Source organism: Falco punctatus (genome assembly GCF_963210335.1).
Source record: "Falco punctatus genome assembly, chromosome: 4".
Classification (NCBI taxonomy): Eukaryota; Metazoa; Chordata; class Aves; order Falconiformes; family Falconidae; genus Falco; species Falco punctatus.
Genome location: NC_137583.1, coordinates 36,163,075 through 36,179,434, shown reverse-complemented (window position 1 = coordinate 36,179,434; position 16,360 = coordinate 36,163,075). Strand labels below are relative to the sequence as shown.

The following is a 16,360-nucleotide window of genomic DNA, read 5'->3' as shown; positions in this document are numbered from 1 at the left end:
TGAAATGTGACCGTATTTCCTCTGAAGCTCCAAGGTGCACTTTTTCCTCTCCTTCAATAACATAAACATGTAAGAGCAGATATAGAACAAAAATATTATTTAAAACTTCAAATAATAATATACCTTTCCCTTTTCCCTTAGAGAGAAAAAAAATTAGAAAGTGAAAACCACACACAACCTGATGCTCTCCAGGAAAGTGTTTAACTGTTTTACTAGTGGAGATGATACAACAGCCTAATGAGACCATTTCTTACTAGATGTTATAGCCCTGTGTAACACCTTGCCAAATCTTGATGTAAGTTTAACTATTTGTATTTTAGTATAGCAAAACATAGAATAAAGCATAGCTTGATGTGCTGTGCAAAAACACCAGGTAGGAGACAAAGATACAAACCTAATATTAGTCAACCAAGACAACTAATTAAAAATAAATACAATAAGTAATTTTTCTATTCAAAATGGCTTTCTCTTAGTGTTACCCTATTTGCACTAGGAAATCCTAAATGTTTCTAATTCTGAAATAAAGAATATTTCTAATTTGCAAGAACCCATGTACTATCAACCGTCATTTGACATCCAGCAATACTTGTTTCATAATGTTAATTTTATGCCAGCATTCAAGATACTGATAAAGTTATAATGTTACTTACGTAAATTATTTGGAGGAGGTCTCGTCTCCATGTTTTCATAATGTTGCACATGCACTACAATGTTTAGATCTCTTTCCATATGATCTGTTGTACAAGGACCTTGAGGTCGCATAACATCAGCAAGAGCCCTGAAAACCAAACAAACCAGAATGAACCTGCAAAATCTGTAAGGCATTACCAATACATTCCAATTTTTGTTTGTTTGTTTGTTTGAGATGCTGTCTGTTGTAACGTCTGCTGGAGAGACCAGCTCCATTCACAGCAAAATCAGGGAATCAGATGCATTGTGAGACTTCGCACCTAAGGCTCTTTTTAGGTTGCCTTAGACAGCATGCTAGCAGTAATACACAGAAACACATTAAGCTCTTTAGTTGTCTTGGCTTTGTAGGAACATAATCTAAGCTTGCTGAGACTTGCAGATTTCTGCTACAGCATGTGCTCAGTAATGTTTCCATCTTGGTTAAGCTCAGCACCTCAGCACCTAGCCCCTGTCTATAGCTTTCACAAACCCTTTAACTTCACACCTAGATTACCAGCAGGGCTTGTCAAAGTAAATTCTCACACATGCCTTTGCACAGAGCATAACACAACACAGTGGTCTTGGCCATTTTCATTCAAAAATGTCACCAAAGTTGAAAGGTCGTATGATTTTCAGGTAGAAACCCAGTAGGCATAGCTCTCTTCATGGTCAGGGCTTTAAGCTTTTCCCATCCAGAAGAGGAGATCAAATATATCTTTTCTAAGTTCTCTGAGTGTCCTAGTCATTAAGATGGAGCAAAGTTTGTACTGCTGCTTTGAAGCCAGTTCAGAAACAGGATTAAAGTTTTATGCTAGCAAAGAGGGAGCAAGCAAAAGGATTCCTAACAATTAGGCCAGGCCCAACCTGATGTTGGTTGTGGACCTTTCCTGCATTGCTGCAGGCAGTAACTATCTCTGAAAGAGACAGAGTCATCCTAGTTTGGTGTATTTTCTAAGAACTAGTTTCACTGTCGAGTGTACTGCTGAGTGCCAGGCATACAGATAAGCACACACACCTGTATTAGCCCTGCAGATCAAGTTAGTGACTGAGTTTTAAGCTCTGAAACTCTCAGCATGGCAACAACTAACTTTCTCTGTGATTCTGAGCTATGGAGTTTTACCATTGACTTCTGTAGGAGCAGGATTAGCCCTTAGGTATATGCCATATCTCTACCTGCTGAACTACTGTGCCATACAAAACAATTGGCCCACCTGCAGAAGCTGTTGCCTTAGGCAAAGGAAAGCTATGCTGTGTGTTACCAGTGTCTTCAGAGTTCAGTGCAAATCTTTTCTATTCAGGTCAATGCATCACTGGCTATTATTTGCCTCCTTTCTGTTTTACTAGTTTTAATTTTTAGACCCCTTGAGTGATTTTTTTTAAAGGGAATGGATGCATCTTCTGGGCACTTTGCCCGGTTTAGTTTAATTTTCTGCAAAATTACATGTAGTGTCCCAGATACTGCATCAAGGAAGACTAGTTTATAAACTAATAAATAAAAAAAAAAATATAAGCACATTCACTGGTGAAAGCCATAGCAAGTGCAGTCTAGCTCCTCCACTGTATTCCTGTGCCATGATTACTTCTTGATCAAGAAGCACTGTACTTTTAAATACTTAAAATTAGTTTAAGTTACAGACAGAGAGGAATCCACAACTGGATCTTGCTTTCAGATTGCAGGAACATTGCTTTGGTACACAGCTGAATGATACTGATGTTTCACTGTGTTTATGGCTAGGCATTATGTTATTAAAATATTAGTTACAGTTGTGATCAACGTGTTACAGAATATTCTGTTGATACTGTAAAAGGTCAGAAGACAGTAACCAAATGATTAATGGTATCAGAGCAATGCTCCCATTTGAAGCAATGCTTATATTAGCAGAAATAGCAGAGCTGGCCTACATAGCAGAATAGTAAGAATTCAATAGATGAGACCTCACAAAGGTATGTAGAAAATGATGCAAAAGGAAAGCATTATATTGCAAAACACAGCTGAAAAAAAGTGGGGACCAAAACCATTAATACTTAGTCAATTTACGCAAATATGTCTCTATACAAAGGAAGTTATTGACATCAATATTAATTCTAATTCCAGAAGCAGCCGGACACATTTCTGGGAAGGGAAGAAAAGCAAATCAAAGTTCCTGACTACAACGTGGGAGTTGAAAGTGTGAGATCTTGTAATACACAGATTAGCATTTCCCAACTTTGTGAGAGCGGGTTTTCAAAAGTGCTTTCCTCATTGCCCTTAATCTGAAGGTAAATATTGTTCACTGTAGACTTTAAATAACACCCCGTATGGTAGCAGATTAACTACTGCCTGTCTGTGAAATTGTCGAGTTTTCTACCATTTTAGGGTGGCTTTTTTTCCAAGGGGTTTTAAGGAATTAACTGTCCGATTCCCGCTATATTAAGAAAAAAGGAACTATTCACCATCAAGTTCTATTTTTAACAGCACAGCACCTATCTTTATACTTTGTTAGTCAAAGTTGTATAATCGTCTCAGGGCAGAGCAGTTCATATAACAAAGAGCTTGTCCTTATCTTCCACTGATGTCAGGGAGAGTTAAAAATGTGTAGCAGTTTGTATATCACTTAAGTACAAAGGAAATACTGTACCCGCACTTTGTTCTTTTAGGGATCTACCCATATAATGAAATGGATAAAGGGAGGTTTGTGCCCTAGTATGCGACAAAATCCTTGAACAGACGTTTGTTTCAAAAAATTCCACATAGGCCAACAGACTCCTATAATACCTTCATGCATTTGTCTCACCTGAATATCATCATATAGATTTTGTGCATTATCTGAAGGAATTGTTAGTGGGTCCTATTGAAAAATTATATATACCTAGAGGGTCTTTATCTACACCTTTGCTATACTGAATAATTTTGTAAGGAAATGCAAAATACAAGATAACCTTCTAATCAGGTGGTGATATCATTAGGTCCTGTGTATTGATATTGATTGCAGCATTACAAAAGTGGAGAAATGTTACCTACCTAGGAGCTCATGGCCCAGAACTATCAAGTATCACAAAACTTCAGCATTTTTCTTGCCATAGGATTTTTCTCTTTGGATATGTAATGCTACTTTGGGTGTTATAAAGCACGTGGAGCCAGGCATTTCTCTTATGGGTACAAGCTTGAAGAAGCTGAAATGCAGGTTATTCCATGAAAGGTCACTTGTCATGTTTTGCCTCCAAAACTGGGTCAAAACCCGTAAGGGAAATAATTTCACACTTAGGATTCAGGATTTTGGCAAGTCAGACTATTTTTGGCCCCAGGTATGTGCCTTTTGAATGATCAACAGAAGACTTGACTCATGAGCTCAGCACGGAAGAAGAGCTCAGATGGTTCACAATATTTGGAAGGCTGTTAACAGTGTCAGAAGCACTGCTTCAGAAAAACAGGAGCTATAGCATCTGAGCATGACTGTAAATATTGTCCTTTCAGTTCTTGGTTTGTTTGCACATTCTCCACAAGGATTAGGGAAGAAGACAAAGGTGGTATTGTTTACAGAAAAATCTCCCCCTTAAGAGAAGTAAAGCTTTTCTCTTTTCTACTCATTTTCAACCGAGGATTCTCCACTTTAACTGATGGAGCCTGGAAGTCTCACTGATGTAGTCTTTAGCAGCAAGAACATGCTGCCCTCATATGCCTAACGGAGCTTCTAGGTCTGCTTCAGGAGACAGATCAATTCTGTCTCCTTTTAGGCACAATACTGCCACATTCATTTGCTTTGCCATATCTGAAAACATACACCATCTTAATCCCTTACTCTCCTAGAAAGCAGGAGGGTGAAGTAAGAGTTACTCTGTTTGGTACTACCATTACTGCTTAGTTCTTGGACACTATAGCTGAAGAGAATATTTATCTCCTTTCAATGTCAAATAACAAATTTAAAAACCAGGAAAATTATATGAACAAAACACTATCATATGATGTCTATAGTGAAATATGCCATGTACAGTTAGTACTGTACTCTCCTCTCCATTTCATCTTCCAGATTTACAGTTCCATGCCAGCAGTAAGAGTGTTTTATACTGAAAAACACTCATCTAACAATAGAGAAAATGTGAACAGTGCCACACTTGGCCTTTTTTCTCAAAACAAAAGGAAGTAACAAGCTCTCTAAAAAAGGACACTTTGACTCCTTTTTCCTAAAAGGACTTGCCCAATAAGTACTTTTTTCCTATGGATTGTTTTCACCAAATAAGTTTCCACAATGCTTTTTCATTGTCAAATATTTCAGGAAAATTCAGTGAAATTAATGGAGTTGTCTCGGTTTGTTTTGTTATAACAGTAAACAAAAAATAATGAAAGGCAAGTGTATAGAAACTACACTCACCAAGCCTGTGAAGTTTCCTTTATTAACATTGTACCACTCTTACACACACCAGTGTCTTACTTCAACAGCAGATCCACTGACTGCAAGATGAAATAATGCAAGGAATTAATAAGTGCGGCACAGTTTTGCTTCCTATTTATAAGTCAGTGTTCTCATTCCCATGTGTCAGGTCTCTGTTCATATTTTAAAAAATATTAGTAAATCAAAAATGGGAATATACAATTTACACCAGTAAATTCTGTTCACTTTCTAAAAAATAAATAAGCTCTCATAAAAAAATATCAGTTTATATTATGCATTGTCTTTTTTGATAAGCAGTACCATCCCTTCCATAGGTGAATTTGTTCATAGGAATGAAGAGGATTCAAGTGTTTCATGTAGCCATTGGCTAGGAAGGGGTGAGAAGACAATCTTAACTAAGGAAATAGATGACAAATCAGCCTCTGTGTGTTTCTTGCTGCCAGCAAAAATGGAGTAACACTTGGTACTTTTAGTTTGGCCTACCTAACACTCCCAATACATTATACTTTTGCTTATTAATAAGGTTTAGTACAGGAAAAAAACATAGGAGGTGTTCTTTTTGGGTTTGCTTTTTGATATTGTAGCGATGAGTGTTATAAAATAAGGTGAATAGGAATATGAGCTACATATTTTAATTGTTCATACTATTAACTGTTTAAACAGAAATTATTTATTTCTTAAGCGTTGAAGCCTTTTTTTACACAGTTGTGTAAAATGAGCTAGGATGTAATATTTTAGTTAAACACACATTTGAGGACAGAGAGGTTACTTCGATTCTTCACTCAATGAACAGATTTTTAGTTTGTCGAAGGGATTTACAAATCTAATTCCTTTTCAAATTAATGGTAAGCCCACCCCACAGCTGTAAGAGAGTGTGAGAACTTTTTTTAAAAAAAAAAAAAAGCTATAGCGCTGCTTTTTCAGAACATGACTAGCTATTATGTGTACTGAGTGGGTGACTGTTTTTCCATGTGATCATGACTTTCCAAGTTTCTATATAATCCTGACTTGAACGTTATCATGGCAAGAAAAGTACAAGATCTCAGACACTGTTAAGTAATCAGAGTAACAGACGACCTTTTTTAAAAACCACTTCAGAAACCTAATCTTTATGCATACATGACTGAAGGATTTCAGAATGATTTTCCAATCCCCTATAACTCTATTTCCATAAACTAAGACAGAATATCATTTCAGAATACTTCACACCTGTCCTTTAGATAACAAATATTTCTACGAGTAGAAATAGGACTTATTTAATCTATATATAAGCAGAGATGGCTACAACTTCACTCTGTTGTGGGTTTTGTAACTGTTACGAGCCCTGCCTTTTTCCCTGCATGAAGAGACTACAGAAGGAGGCTAATGCAAGGAAGAGCTTTTTCCAAACAAGCTCTGTATTTTAAGAGTGAGATTTTAAAAGGAAATTGGGACCCATATATTCTTTTTCTCAGTTTAGTGAGAAAATGTGAAAATATTCCACATGTCTAAAGGATTATTATACCTTGCTCAACAAAAACTATCTTTGCAGAAGTATCACTGACACATAATGTTGACTAAAATTTCTGCAATGTGCTTTGTTCCTTGGTAGTGAAATCGTATCCATATCAGCCAGTTTATAAATAGCAAATAATTGCTAGTGAACTGGTGATGCATTTGCAGGCGTATTTTTGTGGCTTCCTCTGTTCATTTCAGGATAAGCACTTAATCAAAAAGTCATGCAGAAACTTCAGTAAAAAATAAGGCTTCAGGTGTTGAGTTGATCTCTTGGACTGTCTTTCAAAGGATGACTCTTCATCTCAGCTTCAAAGATTGTGAACTACACCATTACCAGTCAGGGCAAGAGGAAGCTTTCTGCCACACTGCACGTCCAGTAGAAGGTATCCTTTTAATTGCATTTCATCACTAAAGTTGCCCAATATGCTGGAATCTATTTAGACTCTTTAATGGAGCTGTTTGCCTTTTTTAATGCCTTTCCCCCATCTGCTTTACTTTCATGTGCCTGGGATTAGCATAAAGAATCAGACAGACTGCAAACTTGACAAATGTGTTATGCCTTGATTTTGAACTGCTGTGACAGTCTGGGTTTGGAATGTGTGGTTAAAGCCATTGGGCTCTGTCCTGAGTTGCCAACCTGCCTATCCACCACTAGGCAGCCATATCTGGAGTAGATGGCACACAGCATGCCTAACTCTAGGTGGGGGATATTCTTTTTGATATAACTCAGCCATTACACTGTGGATACAGGGTATAACACACACATATACAGATGAGACAAGGCTTTCATATTCCATTTTTTACCTCTCAACAGTAACTGAAAAAACATTAACGAATTCTACAATAGCTCTTCCTTCTTGTGTCTCCCTCTTCCCTTCCACCCTGGCTCATTTTCACAGCTTAGAAATTTCACAAATAGCTCACACACTTGCAAGGGTTGGGGGAGTAGGGAAGGTCCTGCCAAAACCGTTTTGCAGCTGGAGAGGGAGGGTGAGATGACATTTGTTTACATCCTTCTGTTGAGAAGTAAAAACATTTTCCAAGCTTTGAGACAGTTGGAAGAGGGAACTTATCAGGCTTTCTATAATTCAGTGCTGCTGGTTTCAGGATTTTTTTGTTTTCCTATTCATGCACAGTATATCAGGGAACACTTGCTGGGTCTTGTTGGGGAGAGGGTCAGACACTGCAGATAAAAATGGACTACTGTCTGTGTGGACTCCACAATTATTTGTAGTTTTCCTCAATATGCATGTGCTTTGATAACCAGAGCTTGGAGAACCACAGGAGCTCTGCTCACCAAAGTTGGTCTCCCTCAGTCGCCTTGCAAGGGAATGCAGCAAACTCCTGCCAGGAGTTGTCTGTTAACAGGAACACATGGGCTCCTCTCTCCTCTTTAGGAGTAGAAAGGGGAGGTAGAGGGGAAGGGGACCCCGCTGCCTGGCACTCAGCCTTACCTGGACATGTGCTCCCGCTGGGGTCTGTGTGCCTTCTCCAGCCCTAGTTTGGTGAAGATCCCCACCAGCACCATGACTGCCACAACCCCACAGATAATGTAGACAATGAGGTTGGTTTTATCCCTGGTAGGGTCATGCAGAGGGTCGTCTATGCGGGAAGGAGGCTTCCCAGTGTTCATCCACAACGGTGTCTCATAGTTTGTGCAGGTGCTTTGATCCAGCCTTGTCTTCTTGAACTTGCAGCAAAACCTGAAGCCACAAGTGCCGCAGCAGAAGATGAACTCCCCGGAGCTGCAGTTAAAGGGGGGGTCCCACTGCCCCATCACGTCAAAGTAGCCCCTGCAGAAGTCCGGGGTGGGAGGTGGTTCAGAGGGGTCTAGCTGTTCCCCAAGGCTGGAGTGGTTTCCTCCCGAGAGTACCACGAAGCTCCCCAGCTGCTGGCCAGCTTTCTCCTGAGCCCGACACACCAGCGTGAGAAGGTCCGCCACCAAGTAGCCGAAGAGCAGCCGAATAAAGCCTTCCATGCTGCCTCCCAGCCCCGGCTCAGCGATGCTGCCGCCGCCGCCGCCGCTCGAGCTGCTGGATGCTGCGCTGCGCCAGGAGCTGAACATAAAGGGGCTCCGTCAGGGGCCGTGCGTCCGCGCAGCCCGCGCTCGCCTTCAGCACCACGGACAGCCCCGGGCGGGCCGGGCCGGGGCTGCCGCCCCCGGGCAGTGGCCGCTGTCCGTCGCCGCTCCGCTCCGGAGGAGCGAGCGCGGCACTTGTGGAGCGCGCGGGAGAGGGAGGAGGAGGAGGAGGAGGAGGAGGAGGAGGAGTACCGAGGGGTGGAGGTGGCGGCGGGAGTGCGGGGCACCGCGCGGCGCGGCGGGCTGGGGAGAAAGGGCTCGGCGAGAGGGGCGTGGAGGGGGCCACGAGGCGGGAGGGCTGAGGCGAGCGCGCTGCAGGGGCGGGCAGGAGGAGAGGGCGAGCGAGCAGCCTCCCCGCGCTGCCTGGTGCCAGCGTGCAGCGCCGGGGGCACCCACCTTCCACTCCCCCGCCGAGCCCGGCGCGGTCTCTCGCACAACTCCCTCAGCCAGCCACGGCGCTCGCCGAGCCCCGCCCGGAGCCGGGCGAGCCCGCGGGAGGCGACAGCTGCCAGGGCAGAGCGCGGCCGGCTGGACGGACCCGCCGCGGCATCCAGCTGGCGGGGAAGCGCTGCCGCGAGGGGGAAATCCGCCTTGGCGGGCAGCGTGCGGGTGGCAGCGAGGGCGAGGCGGCCCGGCGAGCTCAGCCCGTCCTCCGCGGGAGGCTGCGCGCCGGCCTGCCACCCCTCCGGCCCCCAGCCCCCCTCTCCGAAGCCCCCCCCCCCGCCCTCCCCGCAGCAGCCCCTCTGAGGGGCCGGCGGCCTCCCCCTCCCGAGCAGCCCCTCTGTGGGGCTCTCCCCCACCCCTCTCAGCCCCGCCGCGGAAGCCGGCTCCCACCTCGCCCCCCTCAGCCCCGCCGCGGGGCCGGCCCCGCTCCCCGCCATCCCTTACATAAGAGACTTCCCGCCCAGGCGGGCGCTCCCCACAGGTGCCTCTCCAAAAGTGCGGGTGCGCCTCCTCGTCCCCTCCCCTCCGCGCGCGCCGCGCTGAGGGGGATAACGGGCAGCGCGCGCCGGCCGGGCGCCCGGCCAGGGCGGGGGAGGCTGAGCGGGGGCGCCAGGCGGCCCCGACCCCGCACCGCCCCCGCGGCCTGAGGCTGGCGCCCTGGGGAGGGGGGGAAAGCGGGGCGCCGCTGCCCCGGCGAGTAGGGCGCTCCGTCTCCTGTCGGCCGCTCCCCTCAGAGGCCAGCGCTGCCCGCTGATCCGCTTACCTGTGAGGCCAGGGCGGGAGCGGCCTCCATGGGGCCGCACCTCCGCTAAACCATGGGCGGGAGCGGGCGCTGCCCTCGCCCCGCGCACTGCGCACAGGTACCGCGCTACTTGCGCGGCACTCTTCGGAGCGGGGCTGCCTTTATGTCTGCCAAACACGAGCTGCCCCAGCACATCATTTATTTAAAAATCTTGTTATAATGTCAGTCAGGCTGGTTCCAGAGGACACTGCGAGGCTGCGGGTTGTTTGAGAGACACAGAATTCAAATAACTTCCCCCAAACAACGAACTGACTCTGGGAAAGACTTTTTAGCGATTCACTCCCCATCCCTGCCGTTTAACCCACTCGTCTCCGTCTTTTGGCTTGACAGTAACCTGCACAAGTAGTGATAATACTATCCTGAATACTATGCTGCCACCAAATGTAGGAAAAAAGCCCATTATGGCATGATTTAGCAGTGCGGGCTTGTGCTTCAAGCAGCTTCCCTCAGCCTCGGGGTCATGGGTGCGATGGCCTCACTGCAGCCTTGCAGGCGGCTGCTGCCCCGGGGAGGGCACGGAGGCGTGAGGTGAGGGGCTGGGCTCAGCAATGGCACCAACCACTCCTCTCCCACCTGCCTCGGTGAAGGGATTATGGTGCTGCCGCACTTGAGGAACTTCGGCCAACTCCCTGTGGAGCTGTTAAGCGTAAATAAACAGAAAGGTGAGGCAGAGGACAAAGCAGACGTTTGGAATCGGAGAGGGTTGTCGTTAGCTAATTGTGATCCTTCGCCTTCTCTTAAAAATAGACTCTAAGTACAGCGATGATTCCACCAAATTGTTTGACACGAAGCCTTGCATCTTTGTCCAAGAGGTAGGTTAGAAAGCCCCTTTATTTCTCAGCAGAGAAAAACTATCAGTCCTGGCCAAAACCAGCCTTTTTGCTTTTTAATATTTAATTCTTAAAACCTCCACCTCATCAACATCCCCTTTCAAGTCTCCTCTGAAATCATATCATTCCTCCCTTGTGTATACTTCCCTCTGCTATTATTTATTATTTAACACTTTGTGATGCAGTTTGTGCTGAAAATACTGCACAGAATGAATCTGTTCCATGCTTATCGCATCTAGAGACATTTAAGGTCCAGTCCTGTCAGGCGCTTCAGATTATGCAAGTTTCCCTGTTGATCTGACTGCTAAAAAGCTGCTTAACTATTTTGCATGATTAGTGCCATACATGTGCAGAAATAATAACATCAAAAATTATTTATATTATGGGCTATTAATCCTGAATAACTATAGAAGAAGTTTCTTGTTTCACCAAGTTCCTGGGGTTTTCCTTAAGCATTCCGATATAGCAAAAAAGCCCAAAGGATTTAGGCAAGAATCTAACATTTGCAGGATTCAGGTTCATGCGATCAGAATCTGACCCTAAAGGGGTATGTGCTTGGGGAAAACAGAAGGGTCATTAGAGCTCCTTGAAGAAAAATTTTTCCTATGGCACCACAATACTTTGGATCAGACCCATAGAACCCAGAACCCATAAATCATGTTACCCTAATTAATCATAAGTTACTCTAGTTGTTACGCTCTCTGCACCTGTTATTCATATTAGCAGTGAAGTTATTTTAGCTGTACCATGTCTTAGAGTTCTAACAATGAACTAGACTTGTTTTAGGCTAGGGCACAAGCCCGTTTTACTAGGCCTGCGGCAATGTGTTTTAATAGTTTCATAGCATGTAGCTGTAAGAACACCTGCATGATCAAAATGTAAAGCCATTAAGTGCAATAATGGAAACAAGAAAAACTAGTTGAGAGAAATGGGTATTACATATAGTACTGATGCACATCTTGGGTCATTATGTGCTTTTCTAAAGCTTTTCTCAATGAAGTCTGTCAATAAACCTCTAATTTATTTCAGGTGTCTTTACCAAGTTGATGACAGATTTCCCAGTTTAGCACCATAGCCTTCCACTCTCAAGACTTCTCTTTTTGACATTGCTTTAAGGTAAGTAATAATTACCTACTTTTCTACATTTTTATCCCATAAGGAGTGCATTTTGCTTCTGAAACAATTGAGAAGATTAATGTTTCAGCTAGAACCTACAGAGTTTTCTTTACTCAAGTGCATATCCATTTAGTTAAGTGAAATACTTAATTTTAGGCACAGACCTTACACAAAATTAAGCATTCCTATTATATTTTCTTCTAACTTCTTTCACTTGTTTTCACTGAGATTTTCATATGTGGATCAATGGCAATGCTTGTTGTTCTAGTTTAAGCTAGAAAATAGGCTTTTTTTTTTTTTTTTCCTCTGTGGTAAATCCTGTAGCAATGTATAGCCATGTCTCAGTGGAAGTTATATACACACTCATACTCTACATTTGTATGTGTGCGTTATACATGTTCAATTCTGTGCTTAATTGTATATACTCTTCGAACTGATTCTTGCACATTCTTTTATGTAAATAAAAGAGTTTGGAAAAGAGTAGAATTAGGGGAGAAAGTTAATGAGTTAACCTGAATGTTGAGGTAGTGATAAACTGAAGAATATAGAACAATTAGAACATACAGAGTAATTGCAATTATCATGTGCCAAATTCTACATTTCATTTTTGCTAATAACGATGTTGATGCAACCTCTCAGTATTTCCCAGAGACTGATTACCTGCTAGACAGAACAGTCCTTTGCTGAGCAGTGAGTCAATGGAGCTTTCTAGCCAATCAGTCATTCCCAAGAAATGCCATATAGCTCAATCATTATTATTAACAGACGTTCCCGAGCTGTGAAAATCTGTTAAAAAAGCAGCTAGAAGGCCTGATCCCTGGCAATATTGATGTGAAAGGTATTTTGTGGTAAGAAATGTCATGTGAAAACTGGAATGAAGCAGTCAATGTCTGTTACCTTGATAGTTATTTCATACCATAATGAGATGTTTGGATGTATAGATACAAAATGTATTTTAGCTGGAAAACAAAGGAGGTGATGGTTCTACTCCAGCAGGTCAACTAGCAGCATGTTTGTGATCACTAGTCTTTAAAAGTACAGTTAAATGTTAGAAGATGTCTACAGTGGAGCAAGAAGGTAGCTTGAGACAAGAAAGAAATACTTCAGCAGACATTAGTTGAAGAAGAAAAATGTGTTTAACAAGGAGGCTACAGGTGACATGAGGTTTATAGACACTGAAAACAGTCCTATGATTTACAAATACAGTAAACACCCCTGAATGACACAACACAGAAATTTGTTTTGAACACCTCTGCATTCTTGAATCAGCATACATTGGACAGCTCCATTTGCACCTACCAAGTTTTGTTGTTCCTCTGTGAGGAGTATGCTTTCCCATTGGCATTAGGCTCACTGGATGGTTAAAATGAAATAATTTCTAGACCTTTCTTTCATTTACACAACTAAAACTTCATAAGCTTTTGCTCTTTTAGCCAATAACTGCAATCATTAGTATCATATCAATGCAGCAATGTGTGAAATCACAGCCTGCAGTGTGTTGACACTAAATATACTTCTCCTTTAATAATTGTTGAGTACACATCTTTTAAATTGACCTTTCTCTTTTCATTAAAAAAGAGGCACATACAGACTAGGACAGAATGAGCTTGTTCTTATAACTTCATGAATTCATAGCAACTTCAACTAGAACATCTTACAAACATTGAGTGTTTTTTAGTTATTGTCATCAAGTCTGAAAAAAAATACACATTGCACATAGCAAAGGGATGACCATTAAGAAATCTTAACGAACCAGGAGGTGCTTCATGAATGAAAAAGCATGAGAGACTTGTTTTCATGGCTCACTGAGGAGGAAGATAGTGTATTGCAATTCCACAATGTAGAAATTACCTTTGTCAACTAATATTTTTCTCTTCAGTCTTCTTGTAAAACCAAAACTATAGTAATTGCATGGGTGGGGGTTGAGGCATGCAGTAACAGCATTCACATTTGGAGTGGACTTAATGAAATCCTAAGAGTTCTTGTAGATTTGGTTTAATTGAAAGGAAATTCAGAAAATTTCAGATAAAATTAGAAGGTAAATGGAGTACTTGCAAATATACAAAAGGAAACACATGTATGTTGCAAATGTCTTCAGTATGCAGCAGTGTAAAAAACGTGCCAAAATGTCTAAAGCACCTTTCAGCAGTATAGCTGACAAATGAGTTGTGCCTTCAGGTTTGGCTGTGCACAGCTATTGCTCTGATTCTGAACAAGTAAAACTGCCAGTTAGTTTCCCTCTTTGGCAAAACTGATGTTGCTTTTGAATTGTAACAGTATTGCAAGGACCTTTGAACAAGGTATATTTCTGCATGTTATAAATTAGACTGCCATGGAGTTTAGTTCTGAAATGATTTGCCAGGTGTCCAAGGATTACTGGAACTGGCAGAGAAGGCTCTTCAGATCATTCCAAACTCATGACAACAAAATCACTGCATCTTGTTAACAAAAAAGAAAAGAAAGACTATAGAGGATCAAGAAAATTGGAACTGCTTTTGTATCCTACCAACTGAAAACTCAACCACCTTTGTTCCCATGAGTTCAACTTTTCAAGGCAGAGAGAAAGCCTTTCTAAATTGATCTAAAATAGCATTAAAAAATTTCAGAGTTAAAGTCAGTATAATAGGCTGTATACTGTACCTGAGCATAGAGACGCTGTGCTTAGATATAGAAGAGGACACACAGAGAAAATTTTCTAATCCTCGGCTGTCTGACTCTGGCATACGTTAGAACGGCTGAGGAGTTGATCTAACCAATACCTCTCCTAAAACCTCCTCAGTATCTGAGATTAAGAGGTAGACAAGTTTTAGTCTAGAATGTGCATTCTTCAGGCCTGGAACATACATCGATGGAAGCCAGAACAGGAAGAAGTCAATTTAGTGAGTCAGTTATAGTCTGCACATTTATAGTTTTAGCACATTTAACCCTTAAAGGCTATAGAAGTGAGCGGTAAACCTCAGAAGCAAAGAACTTGCTCTTCACAGAAATGTAAAGGTGATGTATTAACTAACAAAAGATTTTAGCCACCATGTATTTTGCATGTCTTCCAAAATGTACCATCAGGCAACCAACTCAAAAGTTCTTACTGAACATTAGACCTTTTTAGTGTGCTTCCCTGATAATAAGCTTTAATGATGTCTCTCTGTATCATTGTCACAACATGCCCATCCAAGGCTTGATGTATTTTGTAACTTATACAAACTAATAATATATAGATGTATGAACTTTCAGATTTATGAAGAAGAAAATTTCTCTGAAAGTTCCGTTCCATTTTTAAAGAATGCTAACTGTTAAAAGATGTTCAGGATTTTAAAATGGTAAATCACAAGACAGATGAAATAAGAGATACAGGGAAAGTAATAATGGTCTGAGTTCTGTGATACTTTTTTTTGATTATATGTCACTGCAGTTTTCATGTGGCTATCAGATTCACCTATGTGATTACCGTGCCTGGCCAAGAGTGTTAAATGTGATTGCCAAAGGTTAAATATCCACAGGCCAACTCAGTATCTACTAAATTCAACAACTGTCTTTCTATAGATTTAAAATGGAAACTGCACTGGGTGATTTTGTTCAAGAGATGCTGAATAATCACAGCTTACACTGAAATCACCAGATGTCTGAGTGGTCAGTACTTCTGAAAACCGTGTCACATATTTGAAAGCCCAATAATGAATTCAGAGACTAAATTTAGGCACATGTGTTGGAAAACTGTTGACGTGCATCAATACATATACAGGTTTCAGACTATGCTTTGAGGCAGATGGTAACAACTGTCCCTTCTTGACTCCACTTGACAGGCAATGTAAAGAGCACTGCTAAAGCTGGCTCCAAGGGGATTTGCCTCTCTGTCCTCTAGCGTGATAACCAGTGAGAAGAAATAATCTATCAACCAGGTATACTGGCAGATGGGTCAAATACCTATGAAGAAGGGAGGTGGAAAAATAAATGCTGTTCCATATGCATGTTTTTTCTAGAGAACGTTCCAATAATGTTAACCCAATTCATCACTGGTATTTCTCAACACAGTGCAAATCTGTTAAACCTACATACATGGAATATCTATATAGAACATCTATCTAGGTATTCTGTTATACCTGTCTTGAATCAAAAGACATCAATCCAGTCTCCTTGCTCTTTGCATCATGTCAATAGTAAATTGAAAAGTAAATGCTTGAAGTAAATAATGTGTAGCAGAACACTTTCGGTAATAATTCTTTTTTCTTGTGGTTTTGTAACTTATATTTGTCTAGAGTTTTTTTATTATTGTGAAAGAGCAGTGATCCCACAAATGGACAAATAATAAGACAAATAGAAGGACTTTACCTGATGTGAAACGCCCATCAGGGGGTCTTGAGAACTGGTGCAAAAAGATGCTGACAGCAGATTCTAGTGGTATCTTTTTGTCTGGTGTGTTTACTTAAATCAGCAGATTCTCTCTAACCTGCTAAATATAATCTCATGTTAATATATCTAGGATATCAGTTCCATATATAGGAGATTACTGCAGAGTACAATAAGGTTAAACACATTTTAGATACAAAAAGCTGGC

The 16,360-nt window shown here is 41.9% G+C and overlaps 1 protein-coding gene across 1 annotated transcript in view; it reads right to left on the bottom strand.

Moving 5' to 3' along the window:
* SHISA9 (shisa family member 9) overlaps positions 1 to 9,599 on the bottom strand; it is a 196,749-nt gene extending 187,150 nt beyond the window's left edge. Inside the window, 4 exon segments of the mRNA XM_080383438.1 lie at positions 651 to 778; positions 7,991 to 8,607; positions 8,609 to 8,629; positions 8,631 to 9,599. Coding sequence (XP_080239564.1) covers positions 651 to 778; positions 7,991 to 8,607; positions 8,609 to 8,629; positions 8,631 to 9,497 — 1,633 coding nt within the window. The 5' untranslated portion in view covers positions 9,498 to 9,599.
* Between the last annotated feature and the right edge of the window lie 6,761 nt (positions 9,600 to 16,360).